Source organism: Psittacula echo, assembly GCF_963264785.1.
Source record: "Psittacula echo genome assembly, chromosome: 4".
Lineage (NCBI taxonomy): Eukaryota > Metazoa > Chordata > Aves > Psittaciformes > Psittacidae > Psittacula > Psittacula echo.
In genome coordinates, this window is record NC_137738.1 from 3219718 (window position 1) to 3237561 (window position 17844).

Sequence of the window (17844 nt, forward strand, 5' to 3'; positions counted from 1 at the left end):
GCATGGCAAAATCTTGGAGCAGATTCTCCTAGAAGGCACATGAAAAAAACCATGAGATGGCTGTTGACAGCCATCACGGCTTCACAAAGGGGAAATCCTCTCTGACCAATTTGATGGCCTTCTGTTATGGGGCTATAGAACTGATGGATAGGGGTACAGTTGATGTCATCTACCTGGACTTGTGCAAAGCGTTCAGTGCTGTCCTGCACAACATCCATGATGATCGGGGGCTCAAGCACCTCCCGTATGAAGATAGGCTGAGAAAATTGGGGCTATTCAGCGTGGAGAAGAGAAGTTGCATGGAGACCTCATTGCAGCCTTCAAGTATCTGAAGGGGCTCTACAAGAATGCTGGAGAGGGACTCTCCACTAGGGACTGTAGCGATAGGACAAGGGGTGATGGGTTCAGGCTTAAACAGGGGAAGTTTAGGTTAGATATAAGGAAGAAGTTCTTTACTGTGAGGGTGGTGAGGCACTGGAATGGGTTGCCCAAGAAACTGTGAATGCTTCATCCCTGGCAGCGTTCAAGGCCAGGCTGGATGGAGCCTTGGGTGACATGGTTTAGTGTGTGATGTCCCTGCCTATGGCAGGTGATTGGAACTAGGTAATCTTAAGGTCCTTTCCAACCCTAACCATTCTATGATTCTGTACCTGGTAGCTTAGTAAGCAGATTGAGTACTGTCTGTTCCTGGTTTAGCTTTTCTCTGCTTCTAGCAAAATAGCTTGCCAGCTGTGTTGTAGATATTCTATCTTACACCACACTAAAGCAATATCAAGTCTTAATGTATTGTATATTCAAAGTGATGAATGCCTTCAAGATATTTTCAGTGTGTATATATATGGTTTTTGCAAATTCCCAATGTTTAGTCTTTTGCAGTGAGTCTTTTGACCCATGGTTTTCTGTTACCAGTAAAACAGGACATTTTTGTTTGTGTTGCAGGTTTATGATGAAGAAAAGTCCCAAGCAGTAACAGCTTTTTCACCAATGCAATCCACTTCAAGGTCACCACTTTGCCCATATAAGCAATCCACAAAAAGTGCCCCTGATAATACCGCGGAGAGTCGTATGATGCACAAAGTCAAAAGTTCTCTAAACCAACAAGGACTGCCTGAGCAAGAGGAGCAAAAAGAAAATTGTAAGGTGCAGTAAATTAGTGTGGACTCCATCACAGTTCAGAATAACTGATGATCAAAACCCAGTCTGTGAAATAGCAGAACTATACAGAGGGCACCATTTTCTCTTATCCAACGGTGAACAATAGATGGGTTCTTCAGGGCTTGTTCTTGAATATTTACTAACACTGATAAGTCATTCAAACTTATGGAATGATGAAGAAACAGGTATAACTGAACTTCTGTAGTAGTTTTGGTAAATAATTCTTCATAAATCTGTTAAAAAATTAAACTATGGAAAAAATGGACTACATGTTGCCACACAGTTTATTGTTGCCATGTTTTCTGTGTGTCCAGGTTGATTTACAAATGGAAACTAAGCATCTTTAAAGATATTAGGTTCCAGGACAAAGGAGGCAACCAGTATTGGCTAATGCAAAATGAAGCAGTGACTTCATTTGTGAGTGAAAAACCAAATATAAAATCAGATATAAGGCAATTCAGTGCACAATTCCAGTGCGCTGGTATCCCTTCTTCCAGATTGAATAACATCGTGCAAAGGAGAATGAGACCCAGTGTGAACAAATGTTTATCCTGAGACTAAGCACCTGCCAATCCATCTCTTTGTACTTCCTAATTGTACTGGCTTTGACTGTACCTGAAGGTCTTACAACATTCATCTTCATCTTTGCAAAATGGCCCTTGACCAGCCAGCAATCCTCAGCAAGCTGAGAGGAACACTATAATGCAGAAAGGACACCACAACACACTGTGCCTTGCTCTACCAGTAATGGCTGCCTGCTGATTCTCTGCAGGTTACCCTTTACCTTGACAGTGCTTGGCCTCAAATGTGTCACTTCATATGAAAAGCGTTGCAGACTAGTTCCTGATGTAATGAGAGTGGATGTGTTGGAGAAATGGTCAGGTGTCAAGATATACCTGCATGAAACACCCTGAGTTAGGCCCTTTTCATTCAATTCATCCTATTTCAGATCCCAAAAGAAGGTAACACACCTGGAAATAGCATTTAAGATTCTGGTGTCAACAATTTAAGAAACTAACTCCATCTAGTTCATGATAGTGCATTTGAATTTAGGATGATTCATTACAAGTAAGCTCACCACAACCAGCTTGTACTTGTGGATTTCAAAGGTCTAATTTGGCTTGCTCAATGGCATAGAGCAATTCTCTGCAAGAGAAAAGGGTGGCATCAACTAAATCAGTCATTATCCAACTGAACAGAAATTACTTTCCAGTCATTAATATTGCTTATGCTTGTCTGCCCAAGCCAGGTATTAGGAAAATCAAACTCCTGTACATGAGCAGTAGTGCCCTAAGACTCCAAATTGCGCAGCAGAGAGGCATTTTCACACTATTCTTCTACCAGAAAGATATTTTCCTTTCAACAAAAGTGGGTAGTAATGTTTCTGCTTCTTGAAGAAGATTCCTTAGCTTAAAAGACAACACTTTTATTTCAAGTTGACCTTTCGAAGTGTAACAGGTGCTTCTCTAATGATACAAATGTAAGGTTTTACTTGAGTTATTTACATGCAAAGGAGAGTGGTTCTTTCTACTTACATACACACTATTATTCTGCCTTGCTTACAGCATTGCCTGTTAGAATGCAGTTTATGAGAAGAAATAATCTGCTCAAATTTTGAAGAAATTCAGCATTTGTCTCATGTCTAACAGAATATTCCAACAAACAGAAACCTCACATGCAAGCTATCCTTCAGTAACTAGATACAGCTATGGTTGTGATCAGTAGATCTTGTGGCTTCTTCTTAAACATCTCAAGTTGTTTGGTAACTGAAGCATTAGGTAATTAGAACAATCCTTGTGGCACTTTCCCTACAGGCATCTTCCAGGGCAACTGAAAGAGGCCCAACTTAAAGGATATATTTTGATGGTTTCATCTTCTGTCAGTATACCAACAAAGCTGCTCATCAAAGTTCAATTATTTCAGATAGGGTTTTGTATCTTCAGATTATTTAGGGATCATGTGTGGAATTGTAGCAATTCTTTAAAAAGCCAACTCTCCTGAGGTAGAAGCATGGGTGTGAAAACACATTAGTAGCAAACAATAGCAAAAAAAAAACCAAACTCCAAACTGGTGTGATTTATTTGTCCTAGTGATTGTTGTTCTATTTTAATCCCATGCCTTGAAAAGCGTCCTGCTTGGAGATGAGTGTGGAAAAAAACATCTATCTTTAGAAAGCTGCCTAATCTTAACCAGACAAATTTAAACAACTATGTTACAATAAGTAAGTAAATATTACTAGAAGAAAGGATTGAGGCTTTACTAGTTACATATTTTCCTACTTGGCCATGTTTGTACTTTAGAAGCCTTTTAGATTTCAGTAAGCACTTGTGTTTTGAAAGATTACAATGCCTGTTATTTTCCAGTAACTAGTATGTATTGTAATACTTAGCTTTTGGCATAGGAGCTAATATAGGCTAAGATTTCCAAGAGATCTGAAGTTACTTTGATTAAGACCTAAATCACTTGAAAATGGGATTTCATATTTTACAGCCTATTCCAAACTGATGAGACCACAGGTCACAATTCATGTAGGGCTCTGAAAGGTGTATCAAAAACTTAATATCCAATCTCTCTGTAAATCAAAAAAATCAAAGTGCCTCATTAGAATTCCTAGTGAGAGGATTGCATAGAATGTGTTTTCTCAGTGCCAGCTTTCCGTAACCAATAAAAGGACACCTGTTATCTGGCTTTGTGATTGTGAAAGTCCATGTAAAGAAGTCTTTTTGGTGTGCTGGTACTGTTCTTGGCAAGCTAACCCAATTGTTCCCATAGTGATGCTGTGTTATGTCACAGGAACATGCATTAGCTGGATCTTATCTTTATCATCTTCCTGTTTGCGCAAGGTTTGCATGGTAACTGGTGTAAAATCTAGCTTGTTGTCCTGGACTAATTTTGAATGCTTTCTGCAATGCCCAAAGTTACAAGTTTAGAAGCATGTCATGGGAATGCTGGTGTCTGTCTGCTCTGCGCCCTTATAGCTGATGGAAGTGTCTGGTTGGTTCATGATGTTCAGCTCTTTCTTCAGGCTTTGAACTATTCTTCTCCTTTTTACCTGGTAATGAAAGGAAAACATAAAAAGAGATTTGTTTGGCTGCTGCTCTTCCATGATTATTATCAAGGAACAACATTTGAAGTGATCTCTCCTATCTCAGAATTTAAATGTTGCCAGATTAGACCCTGCCCTGATTTCTGGAGCCCACTCAGCTGCAGAGTTGAGCAGGAGTTCCCCAAGCCTTGAGCACAAGAATAGCACAGCAGTGGCTAGCCTGAGACAGCCCTGTGCTTCCCAGGACATAACTACTGTCTCATCAACTACCATTAGGGTAGAGTTTGTACAGAATCTTTAGAAACTAAGCCTTAGTAGGAGAAATGCCATTTATCAAATATGGGCCTGTGCTACTTTCTCAAGCATCAGCTTCCAGAAGATGCTCTGCATTGCACTGCAGTTCCACTCCTGTGCACGGTTACTGCCATCACTAATTTTGTTGGCTCACAGCAAGCTCACTCAGAAGTGTCTGCCAGTCCAGTAACAACCAGTGGCAGAGAAGGATGGATCCGAAAGAAAAAACACGTTCTCGCTATCCAGTTTACTGATCTTGTTGATGTGCCCAACGATTGATGCAGATGAATACAGTTTAAAGAGAGGAATCAAAATACCACATGGAGCGGCTGTGAATCCAAATCTGTTTAGTCCCAGGCATGTGTATTGACCAATAATGCTGTATTGCCCCAAAACCTTGACAGAGAAGTGCAACACACATCTAATAGGGATTTTCTTTGTACTTGTCGTGGTTTAAGCTCAGTTAGTACTTTGGAACCCAGGACAGTACTATACATTGCAAATGAGTTCCTTTTAGGCAGGGAAACACAGTTGAATGACATAAACACTCTGTATAGTAGGGAAAGTAGTGTCACTCCATGGCCAAAGTGATACCTCTGTGTTTCTGCTTTTGAGGGTTCATGTGTCTAACCCTTAAAATGACTCAGACTCTCTCTGCTTTTGCTACCTCATCCTAAATAGCCACAAATTACAAAAGGCAGAAGTTTTCTGCAGAAAACAGTAGCTGAAAAAAGCTGTTTGGACTTCGTAAAGCTGTTGACAACTGAATACATGGTGAACCAGTGTGAAAGCAGGTAGAAATGGCAGTATTCAAAAGAAGTGTTGTGGATTTGCTTAATAGACTATATCTATAGTTCTAGTGACAGGAGATAGGCGTATCTCCTCTGTTATATTTGTATATGTGCATGTTCTCTGACACGCTTTCAGGCACACCCTAGCACTTCTGTCAGTGTAGAGTTCAGAGACTGCATGGAGCTTAGAAAAACACGTTGTAGCTATAAACCAGATCTGTTTAGCAGATTTCAGTGCAGCTGGCTTGAACAATTCAGCTGTTGGAATACTTAGGTGAGTGCACTGATGGGTGCACAGCAGTTTTCTGTGTTTTGCTTTTCTGTTACTTCATAAACTAAACAGGTGAAAGCTTAGTGAGAATCTGCTTTCAGTACTGATGTTTCAGGGTTCCTTTATTTAGGAGGCCTGCTGAGTTCCTCATGTAATGAAATGCAGTGTAAATGTGTTTGGCATTGTGAAGGAAGATTGACTTGTTCATGAAGTCTGTGTATCCACATCAGATTACAGATGTGTTTTGATTTCAGAGGCAAAATAGGGGAGTGGGAAATTATTAATTGTAGTTGGGGACTGCTTTGATTTTGTTCACTGTAGAGAAAGGGAAATGTTCTGTATTATTTTGACCCCATGCTGAAAAACAACCTGGTTTCAGTACTGTTGTTGATACTTAAAGGTATGTGTGGCTTCAGTCATTGGCTGGCACTGAGTGATGGAAGATTTTAGTTCTCCTGAGGAGCACAGTTTGGATCCTTTTTAATTAACTTAGATTCAGATCATAGAGGCTGAAAGTACTAATGGAAATTACCTATACTTCATCCTTTTGAATTTTTTTTTCTTGTTAATTCCTTGTGAGAAATTACAGAGGGAAAGAATCTGTGTTGTGATTCCAAGATCTCCTACTTGCTTAAGTGCTTGTTTAACTTGGTTAGCTGCTCTTTTACTCCTCTTTTTATTTGTTTGGTGTTTGGCTTCTGATATTATCTTCAAATCAACAACTTTTCTGCTAAACCAGCCTGTTACATATAGAACTATTGGCTTATATCAAAGAATCTGAATAATAATCTCCTATTAATTCCACATCCCCTTACGCAGTGTTTTTAGTATGAAAGGCAGAGTACAAAATGGTTGGTTTGTTCAGCTGTCTTGATCCCTGTTGCTGGTTTCTTTGACACAGCAGGATGCTGCCTGCGTTGTAAGCATCACTTGAATGTGTTGAAATGACATGAAATGAAAATGGACGGTTATTGAATCAGCTGCAGGAAAGAGAATGGTGCTGGAATAGCCATTTTCCATACTCCGTCAACTGGTAAAGGGTTGTACCGTACCCTGAGCTCTAACAAAGGACAGCAAGCATTAATGGAGATTTCTTCTCCACTTGTTTCTTATCCCGTATCTCTTCACAGCAGAGGAAAGTGTGGGATTTTACTGGCATTTTAAAGGCAAGGCTCCCAGTTTCAGCCACCACAGTTGCTATTTCTGCATTGCTGCCTAGGGTACATTGTAAAAACCAAAGTGATTGCTGGCTTAGTGTAGCAGGCAGGAGGATTCCACACATTCATATTGTCCCTGTGGTACGCTGGAGATGCTTCTATAAATTCAGTAATGTAGCTATGATTATTCTTCTCCTCACCTCTCAATTAACCAGTACTGCACATATTGTTCCCTGTCAAATAGCTTATTTCGTCAGATGCCAGAGAGCAGTGTTGTTCTCTTTTCAAATTGCTGGTTTGATTTCTGGCAGTACTTGATTGCTTTAAAATGTGCTTTCTGCATCCATTTTCTTCAATACTTAATTAACTGGAGAAAAAGCCTGAAATGAAGTTTCAGTTCAGTAGGTGTTTTGCTTTTGTCCCCACTATCTCATTCATTTATTTCCTTTAGCTCACTCTAGTTGAAGGGACTTTTATTTTTCATTTTCAAGAAATTCTGCTGTCTAGATTATCTCTTTTTATAGCTAAATCCCCCTGGAAAAGGCATCCCATGCTGGGAGGAGGCACAGAGGAAAGACCGAAGAAGGGGTAGGAAAAGCAATCCAATATCAAACCAAAACTGCAGTGAGTGTACGTAAGCAAAACATAGCTGGTCATTTATTCAGCCAGCAATGGCAAAAGGCTGTGTTCAAAAGCCATGTAGATGAGGCCCTTAGTGGTTTAGTGGTGGCCTTGGCAGTGCTGGGGTAAAGGTCTTGATGATCATAAAGGTCTTTTCCAACCAAGTTGATTCTATGATTCTATGTGACTCCAACAGTGCTGCAGTAACAGCATGAGAGGGGTTAATCAGGAGTCATAACACGTTACAAGAACAGTCTTGAACTTTGCAGTGAGGAGTTCAGTTTTAACATTGCAAAAGCAGTTTCCATCTATGCTAAATACCAGACAAAGTTAGAAGCAAGCACTGCTTTACAAGATTGCAGCTATTACAGCACTAGGAATGCTTAAGCAACATCTGTGGTGTTTCCATGCCTGTAGAGGAATATCTTTAGGCATCTACAGTGCAGGTAACTGCTTGAAAGCACTTGACTCTCTCCTTCATCCCCCTTCCCTCAGTGTGACCTCTTCTGTTTTAAGTGCCTGTGGGAGGAGGATAAGAGCCTGCATGCAGTAAGCTACTATGGAGCAGAGCTCCATAAGTTGCATAAGGTAGCATCAAATTTACCTTTTCTTTGTAAAAATAATCTGGAAGACTGCTACTAAATCATAGCCTGGGCTCTCAAGTTATACCTACCATCGCACTCTTTCCTCAGAAGTAAGACACCAGTTTGATGTTCCAGAATTCATTGGAGCAAAATGAGTTGCTTTTTTTCTCTAAAAACCCCATTTCCTTGTGACACCATGTGTTTATCTATTTCAGCCTTACAAAGAGCCATAAGCTACATACATCGATGATCCAATGCAGTTGTCATGGGAGACAGGAAAATGGTGATGAAACATGTGGTCCACAGGTTGGATTCCAGCTGTTAGTAACCAGTTAAACACTTCACCTGTGTAAGTGGCAGATGATTGCAGAATGGACCTGACCAGTGTGGGTTGACTTGCTCAAGACTGAGGAAATGATTAATATTACATTAAGAATGAATCAAGTGGAAAATGGATTATGGGTTAATCAATTAGGATTACTAGAGCATTCCCAAGGAATTCTGCTTTATTAAGAGATGATAATCATGATGGCCTCTCTTTGACATGTGGGTATTCATGACATAAAATGGAGTCTAGAACCTGTCACGTAGAAAGGGCAAAAGATGGGCAGATTTCAAGAAACCTACTGGGAAAATCTTAAAACTCCACTTCAGTTTCAAGGTCGTTACAATCAGTATTGAATCTGAAGCACTTTAACAGAAAATGAGTTGTTCTTGTTGAAACATATTAAGGACAATGGATAATGGAGCTGGAAACCAATAATATCCAGTGCTTTGAAAGAATCACTTTTCTAGTTCAGTGTTATATTAGTTCTGAACACTACACCAGTGCTCAGAACATACATAATCCAAACTCCTTGTGCTAGGGATTTCTGTGTGCATATGCTTTGATAAAATGACAGATGAGATTTGCAATCTTCAGTGTCAGGGGTTTTATTTTTGAGAAGTTTATGGCCTTAATAGACATTAAGAAATGCCGAAGAACAGTGAAAAGAGCAACTCCAAAACCTCTTCCATAGCTCTAAATCGATTCTTGCAATAATTTCTGAACTAATTTAAAAGTCGTTAAAAGCTGTCTGCAAGGCTGCTCTTTGTAAATATTATAGGGTAATTTTCTATCTTCTCTGCTCTGCTTGGCTGAGTTGACTGCTAAAGTAAACCTTCACCAAAAGGGAAAAATCCAGTACAGCAGCCAAGACTATGGAAGGCTGAGGACTCTGAGAGCTTGTGGCTGGACCTGCACAGTGCTGAGCTAGCAAATTTGATTCTGTGTTCTAACTATGTGACTGTCACCCTTTCCTCTTTTCTCCTCTACATCTCATTTTGAAGCTTGCTGACATATAACTAAAGCATGGTCTGGGTCAGGCTTGGTTTCAGTGCTGAAGTAATCAAAGGTGTAAGCTATGCAGGTGTAAAGAGTATGTTGTTTTCATCTGTTTGTATTTCATAGAATCACAGAATGGTTTGGGATGGAAAGGACCTAAAGATCATCCATTTCCAACCCCCTGCCATGGGCAGGGGCTCCTCACACCAGACCATGTATCACAGTATCACAGTATGTTAGAGATTGGAAGGGACCTCAAAAGATCATCTAGTCCAATCCCCCTGCCAGAGCAGGAACACCTAGATAAGGTTACACAGGAATGTGTCCAGGCGGGTTTTGAATGTCTCCAGAGAAGGAGACTCCACAACCCCCCTGGGCAGCCTGTTCCAGTGTTCCGTCACCCTCACTGAGAAGAAGTTTCTTCTCAAGTTTAAGTGGAACCTCTTGTGTTCCAGTTTATACCCATTACCCCTTGTCTTATCATTGTTTGCCATTGAGAAGAGCCTGGCTCCATCCTCATGACACTCCCCCTTTATATATTTATATACACTAATAAGGTCCCCCCGCAGTCTCCTCTTCTCCAAACTATAGAGACCCAGCTCCCTCAGCCTTTCCTCATAAGGGAGATGCTCCACTCCCTTAATCATCTTTGTCGCCCTGCGCTGGACTCTCTCCAGCAGTTCCCTGTCCTTCTTGAACTGAGGGGCCCAGAACTGGACACAATATTCCAGATGCGGTCTCACCAGGGCAGAGTAGAGGGGAAGGAGGACCTCTCTCGACCTACTGACCACCCCCCTTCTAATACACCCCAGGATGCCATTGGCCTTCTTGGCCACAAGGGCACAGTGTTGGCTCATGGTCATCCTGCCCTCCATAGGACCCCCAGGTCCCTCTCCCCTACACTGCTCTCTAACAGGTCGTTCCCCAACCTATACTGGAACCTGGGGTTGTTCCTGCCCAGATGCAGGACTCTACACTTTCCCTTGTTATATTTCATCAAGTTTCTCCCTGCCCAACTCTCCAGCCTGTCCAGGTCCCGCTGGATGGCAGCACAGCCTTCTGGCGTGTCACCCAAGGCTCTGTCCAAGCTGGCCCTGAACACTGCCAGGGATGGAGCATTTAGCACTTCTCTGGGCACCCTGTTCCAGTGCCTCGCTACCCTTACAGTAAAGAACTTCTACCTTATATCTAACCTGAACTTTCCCCTGTTTAAGTTTAAGCCCATCACCTCCTGTCCTATCGCTGCAGTCCCTGTTTCCCAGTTGTCTCCATGTATGGAAAGCCTGGTTTACACAGGAAGGTACCTGTGTACTTGTAGAATTATACAATCATAGAATAGTTAGGGTTGGAAAGGACCTTAATATCATGTAGTTCCCCTGGTATTTGCCACTGCACACACAGCTGAATGTGCATATGGAATGGGAAGAACCAGAGCAACATTTCAGTCTACTTGTCTTGGCAGTATATACTGCCAGAGCAAGCAGTGAAAAGAGCATGTCCAGCTGAAACTTAGACAAAATTTAAGATATTGAGATGAAACTATTCATGCTGGAACTTCTATAAATGTTAGCCATGCCACTTTGCCAAAATTGTCCCATGCAGAAAAGAACTCATTTCACAGGACATTCCCCCTTCTGCTTATGATGGGGCCATTGGGTCAGTACTGGTTTGAAAGAAAGTTTCCACATACCAGCTCACTGACATATTCTTGTGAGAAGAATAAACTCTGGGTCCTGTGCTCATCTCAGAGCAGTCATTTTCATTTTTACTGGTTTACTTTAAAAACTTTCCCATGTGCAGTATCTAATTATGGTACATTACAAAAACCTGCATTTCAATGGTACCAGTGCACAGTGCTGAAAGGGACTGTTGGTAAGTTGCTTATGCACTTTGATGATTAAGCCAGTAATTATTGCATTAGCAATCTAAATCACTCCTTCAGCTGATATATCTCCTCCTAAGGCAATCCCAGGAGATGTGATGGGCTAAGTAGAAAGGATATGGCACTGGAAAAAGGGCAGAGCAAAGAACATGCAGGAGATAGTGCCAGGGATTAAGCGGAGGTGCTTTCTCCTGTGTCTGGTTCAGTGTGACTCAGGGTAGTGCTGGGGTGTGGTACATCAAAAAGGATTTATTTTTTTCCTTAGAAATGTAAAAATAGACCTTTCCAGTGCTGGCTATGAACGACCCTGTGACACTTCCTGCCAGGTCTTATCACTGACGTTATACTCACACAGTAATCAAAGCAAATGATATTATCAGGTTGAGTGAATCTTTTATAAGAGCGTGTAGGGATGGGACAAGGGGGAATGGCTTTAATCTGGCAGAAGAGAGATCGAGATGAGCTCTTAGGCAGAAGCTCTTCCCTGTGAGGGTGCTGAGGCGCTGGCACAGGGTGCCCAGAGAAGCTGTGGCTGCCCCATCCCTGGCAGTGTTCAAGGCCAGGTTGGACACAGGGGCTTGGAGCAACCTGCTCTAGTGGAAGGTGTCCCTGCCCGTGGCAGGGGTTGGAACTGAATTAGCTTTAAAGTCCCTTCCAACCCAAACCAGTCTGGAATTCTCTGAGTAAGATGCCCTTTCAGCTTCCACACCACTGTGCCATTCAGCTGCCTATGCTGTTCCATGTTCTGTCTTGAAATGTTTGGTAACATAGCTGGATGTGTTACCAAACACCTCCCTCTCACCTGAGGTCAATCTTTCGGTGTCTTTACACTGCACTTTTTGAGAATGAGCACTTTACAATCCTCCTAAAAGCGAAGGCATGAAGCAAGTTTCAGACACTACTTTGCATCTTCAGGAGCTTTTGGCTTTATATGATAAAACTTCAGGAAATAAGCTACTTGGAGCAGTTTGCTTCCTGGAAGATAGATGGGCACCAGATCCTGCAGCCCTGCAGTGTTGGTTTCCCATCAGTGTCCTGAAATGATGCACTTACAGACCCATTTCAGAGGCTATTTCAAGCCCAGAAGTGATATTTTTCTACTCTCGTGGATTCAAAGAGCTACATTTTTCCTGTACCTCTTAGCAAGAGCCAGCATGGTTTTTCTTTTTAAGGAAATATTTCTCATGGAATTGATAGCTTCTTGAACTGCATCTGAGTATGGATCAGGGTTTGAGCTCACTATTATGTGCAAATATCACCCTTGCACTTCTAAAGGTGTGTTTTATACCTGCTGTTGCATTTGAGCAAGTGGCTAGGTAAGAACATTTTTACAAGCTTTCCTGCAAGGAAACCTATTCATTGCCAGTACCATTTCACTGTTTGCTCTGTGGGAATTTGTTATGGAAAATGCAGCTTCTTAATAAGTGTGCTGAAAAGTAATGCAGTTCTAAAACATAGAGCACAGTTTGAACCTCTGGGGCTGAGTAGGTGAAAGGAGCCCTCAGCTGAAGATTTCTAAGCAGAGTGCAGTCTGCAGAGGTAGTAAACCAGTGTGAACAGCAGAAATAAATCTTGATGGGAGCAGTGGTGCATGCTTTCTCCTGGGCACACTATTTGAAATGGCATGTTTTAAAGCAAAGCAAATTGCTTCTCAGGTATACCTGATGAACCACATTGAAAATTGCCTTGGGCTGGAGTCCAGCGAAAGAACTGCCCTCTCTGCCCTACTTTACACCAATAACTATGTGCCATGTAGTTACCCAGAAAACAGCATCAAAGGTGAAGGTGCTGGTCTTTTTAAAAGGCTTTTTAAAAGTCTTTGAGGCACTGTACTTTCCTCTATGTATTTCCTATATTCTTTCACTCTCTCCTTCATGACTATGCAGTTACTTCCCCCCCAAACAGGGAAATTAGGCAATTAATTGCTTTTTTCTTCCCCTCTGTCACCATGTAACAACCCATTGGGTGTTTAACCTTCTCCCTGGAAGGGTGATGGTGCTACCCTCTTAAAGCTGGAGAAGAAGCTATAGGTACTACAGCCACAAATTCCCTGGTTAAGAGGTAAGGACTGACTGGCTGAACATGGACATTGGGTCAGGCAATGCAGTTGGATGGGTTTAAGCACCCTCATGATGCATGAAGTGGCAGTAAACCAGAGTGGAGGTTGTTTTAGGGAACAGGTCTCAGATACTATGCTGGAGTAAGTGTCAGCAGGAATATGCGGAGGGGTGTTGGGTTTGGATAGAAAGTACACAGAAGAGCAGAGCCCACAGAAGGAAGTACCCAAATAACAAGCTGGAAGGCATCCCGCATGGGTAAAAAGAAGAACCCAAACCAAAACAATGCAAAGACCTTGACAAATATTTCCATCTCCTTATTTTGTCTGTGTGGTCCAGAAAACAGTGATAGTGAATAAAAAGTATTTGGTTTGAAAACAAAATGGAAGAGACAAATATGTTTTTGTAGGACAAAAAGTCCGCTCACTCTGGAATTCCTTTCCAGCCCCTGGCCAATTCACTTTTAAAGGTCTCAAAGTGATTCAACTTCCATTACTTCTCTTATGGGAACTGTGCCTATTCTAATAAATTGCCCACAAGCTTCTCCTGGCATACACTACTCAGTTAATCTCTTCAAAGGACGCTGCTTTCTCCTGTGCACACTACATCCTTCTAATAAATAGAGGCGGTTTTGGTCTTCTTCCTTTCATTGTTGCATGACTAAACATGCAAATTCATGGTTTAAAAAATCCTGTAAATCTGTTCTTGGCCAATTAATTTTACTCCTCTTTGGTGAATTTCTTTAAAGTCTTCAGACAGTATTTTTGGAGAGGAAAACAGGAGGCTTAAGCTCTCCTAAGGTGCAGAACAACACATTGAAATATATCAAACATGTTGCAACAGGATATGCTAAAAATCCACTACTGTTTACAAACTTATCCTCCTGGAAGGAATGAAGGATCTTCAGTCTCCTGTTAAAGGATTCTCAGCTCTTTCTAAGGCACTGAGAGCCTCGCAGGAGTAGATCTTACAAATACACTCAGCATCCCCTAGTCAGCTGTAAATTGCATATCCTCTCAAACTGAGGTGCATTGATTTCTCTCCCACAAAACTGATTTCAAATTCACTAATTTCACATCAGATTGTTCCTCAAACACTTTTGCCACCTGACTGTCAGTCAGACCAGCATCTAAACAGATACCAAAGCGCAATCTCCCTCCTAATCGTGGCACTTTGAAAGACCAAATAACCTTCTGCATTCTAATTATCTTACAATTCCTTTGATGGTTATTTACGTGTCATGGAGAGCACACGTGTAATTTCCATGTGGCTGGTGTTGAAGAAAGTCCAGTTCTAAATGGCAGCGTTCCAAAGCTGCAGAAACAAATAAGCAAAAGTAGCCCGTTTAAAAGCCTCACTATGCCAGTTCCTCAGAAATGTTCCCACCTGAATCTGCTGCAGCAATGAGAGCTTTAGAATGCAAAGTCCAAATGCCTGCCCATGATTCCTCTGGATCATCAGACCAAATGAAATGCCTTTTTGTATAGAGGCCTTTGAAGTCAGATCTAGAGGAGGCCTCGAGCATCAAATCCCTCTCAAGGCTACAATTAGCAGCCTGACTCCTTGCAGGACATGGGAGAAGTGTGGGATGAAACAGATCCAAGGCCCGTGCACTGGGCAGGGACCCTCTGACAAGCAGCTGGCAGGCAATGCATGTGGAAGACTGTGACTAAACTCTTGAACCCACTGTGGCTCTTGTGGTTCTGTTCCAGGCCCTTAGGAATGTGTTTTTCTTCCTTTTTTTTTTATTTTACTACAAAGACTGTAAAGAAGAAAGAATTTACATTTCATGGGCTTTGACCAGTCTGGAATAACAGCAATAACAATACCACTGCTAATACCATCCTCTCTGTGAATGACTTTCAAAAGGAAAACAGCATGTTCTTTCTGATTTTTATAAGAACAGTTGTAAGCCCAGCTTTAAGATCTGGATTAAAACAGTAGAGGTGCTTTTGCTCATCCTAGATAAGATGCCAGACTCATAGAGTAGACAGGACTGTGGCTGTGTATTTGTACCTGGCATTTCCTATTGTCTCTCCATAGGCTGCTTCCTTCTCAGCAGGTAAGATGTTCAGATAAGCATTTTGAGATGTATAATTCTCAGCAAGCACCACATAAGAGGAGCCTTAATGTTGAACTTAAGAGTTTTATACTCGGCTCTGGTGACCAAACTCCTAAAAGCAAGTTATCAAAACCTAAGGTCTTCTTACTGGATCTAGTCACAGCCTGCAAGTCTCTCTTGCTGGTCTACTCTAGAACATAGCAGTCACAGCAAAAAAGTGAAGCAACAAACATTCTTTGTAAACAGGTTTTATGTAATTAAAGCCATTCTGCATGTTAAGTACATTATCTGTCTTTTAGAAACCTAACTAGACTACTAGACAAAAAGGTACAGAAGAAATCTCTCTTTACCAGTCCGTCATGGGAAACATGCTTACTGCTGCTTTTGAAGAATTAGTTTCTCTGCACCTTGTATTAAAATTGCATAGCAGTCAATCTGCCACAAATTGTTGCTCAGCATTGATATACAACATTTCTACTGGAGGTGACAGAATAGTTAATAATAGATGTTTTTTGCTCACCTCATCAAGGTTATGCCTCTCGCTTTTAATGTGCATTTGAAATGCATCTTCTAATGCCCTTAAAAAAAAGAATGAAAAGTAACATCACTGCAAAACAGAGACTGTTCAAAGGCCATATACTTCCAAATGAAAACTACCTCTCAGCCTGTCTTTCAGATCACTCAAAATACATCCCAACTTTTCACTTTTGCCCTGTCGCTATCATACCTGTCACTGGATTTAAAAAATACAATCTTAAACCTTTGAAGGTTGTTGAATATTCTCATTGCAAGTGCATGCAGTTGGGCAGGAGCTGTGTCTCACATACACAATTCCAATTTCTACTTCCACAGTCAATACAAATAGAAGCGTATTAGTGCTCTTCATCCCCCTCTGCATTTTGGTGGGGCCTAAATCTTTCTTGCTGTTGTCAAGCACTGTCCCACCACATTCACTGGGTGAAAATGCTGAGGGTAATGGACAGTACTGCAAGCAGCTTCCTAGATTCACATATAGCTGTTGTTCTTTGTCTGAGATACTGCATTACTCTGAGGACTTTAAATTGCCTCTACCCAATACTTTGTAGACCTCTGAAGGTCATTTGCATTGTCTCTGCTTTTTGGCTTCCTTCTAAGGACAACATGAAAGGCTGAACTTTCATACTTTTGTTAACTAGGTGTATCAGGGAAAGAGAGATGCCTTCAGAAAATGCTCTCACTATCCTTTTTTAATGGTATATGACCAGCTGCAAAGAAAAAACATGCTCACAGCGATGAGCATCAGTAAAAATAAAGACCTAACTGAGTAGGGAAATGAGGTCTCCAGGTTCTAAAATCATAACTCGGGTAAATATAACCCAATGGTTGCATTTTCAGGCAATCATAAAAGCTGAAAATACCTGCAATGAGCTGGAGGTCTCAGCAGAGCTGTTTTAGCTCTGTACTGTATATTTGAATTGGGAGGGCATTTATGATTTTATCTGTAGAGAAACTGGCCTAAATAAATGGAGATTTTAAAATGTGTCTACCTTATTAATCCAACAGCAAATTAGTTAAAGCCATTATTTGTGTCTTTTCAAATCTGTCACTAAATCTATTTAGAAATTCGACTTCTGATTTGAGATGATAGGCTGCTATTGATTGCTCGCTTTTATTCTGCAGAGAAATCAAGTTGTTATTAGAGACAAGAAAACAATGGATGAGTTTTAATAACCTTTGGTTTTGAGGGAAGAGTGCACAGCATCTAAACAACCTCCATCTAAAGCCAACAGAGCTGTCCTTTCACCCTACAAGCCTGAGCACGGACACCTTGGTGCTCCACTGTGTTATGAGCTGGGCTGAATGTAGAACACGAGTCACATCATCCAGGTACAAGTTTGTGTTCTTTTGTTTGGTTTTCATTATCTACAGACAAAACCCCTTATTTTTCTGAAGGATACTAATCCTGTTTATATGGAGGCTGACACACAGTAGGTTTTTAGGGGTTTATTTTAATGTTATCTTCTTCTTAACTGTATGTATGGGCAGGCATGATACTTGGCAATCTTTAAAATGTGTGGTGAGTCAGCGTTTTTCAAATCTACTAATATTTCTCCCAGTGTAACCAGAAAATTCACTTCTAATTTGGGCTTTGAAGTTGAAGAGCTGCTTCAGAAGGAGAACTATTACCTTTAACTGACTGCTCAGAAAACAAACTAATCACTTGTATTAATGGCCACTTAAAAAAAAACCCCAACAACATCTGAAAGAGCCTTAGCGATTTTAACTGAAATCCTCTAGATTGAAAGGGAAGTATCTTGGTTTGGTGTCAGACTGAGCTTGATTGATTTCAGGGGGTTAGCATCTCTCCAGCATCAAAGCACAGCACTTGACAAAGATTGAAATCTTAAACACTGGGGTTAAAACCTCTATCACAGGAAGAGTTTCTCCCATTTAGGATGCAGGCTAAGAAATGGCATAGAAAAGGAGCACACAGTTACAAGTCTACAAACAGACCTGTGGATTATCACAGCTCTCTAAGCATTAGAGATGTCATAGATTTCAATTAGAAAAGGCAGTGCGAGGTGGTGCATGTGTGTAACAGGATCTCATGGACAGAACAT

General features: G+C 41.2%; 1 protein-coding gene across 2 annotated transcripts in view; it reads left to right on the top strand.

Moving 5' to 3' along the window:
• The window catches only part of CENPF (centromere protein F), a gene marked incomplete at both ends in the record, with an annotated part of 40195 nt that extends 39046 nt beyond the window's left edge, over positions 1-1149 (top strand). For both annotated transcript variants that reach the window (XM_080616342.1, XM_080616343.1), the window contains one exon: positions 940-1149. In XM_080616342.1, coding sequence (XP_080472468.1) covers positions 940-1149 — 210 coding nt within the window. The remainder of the gene's footprint in view (positions 1-939) is intronic.
• Between the last annotated feature and the right edge of the window lie 16695 nt (positions 1150-17844).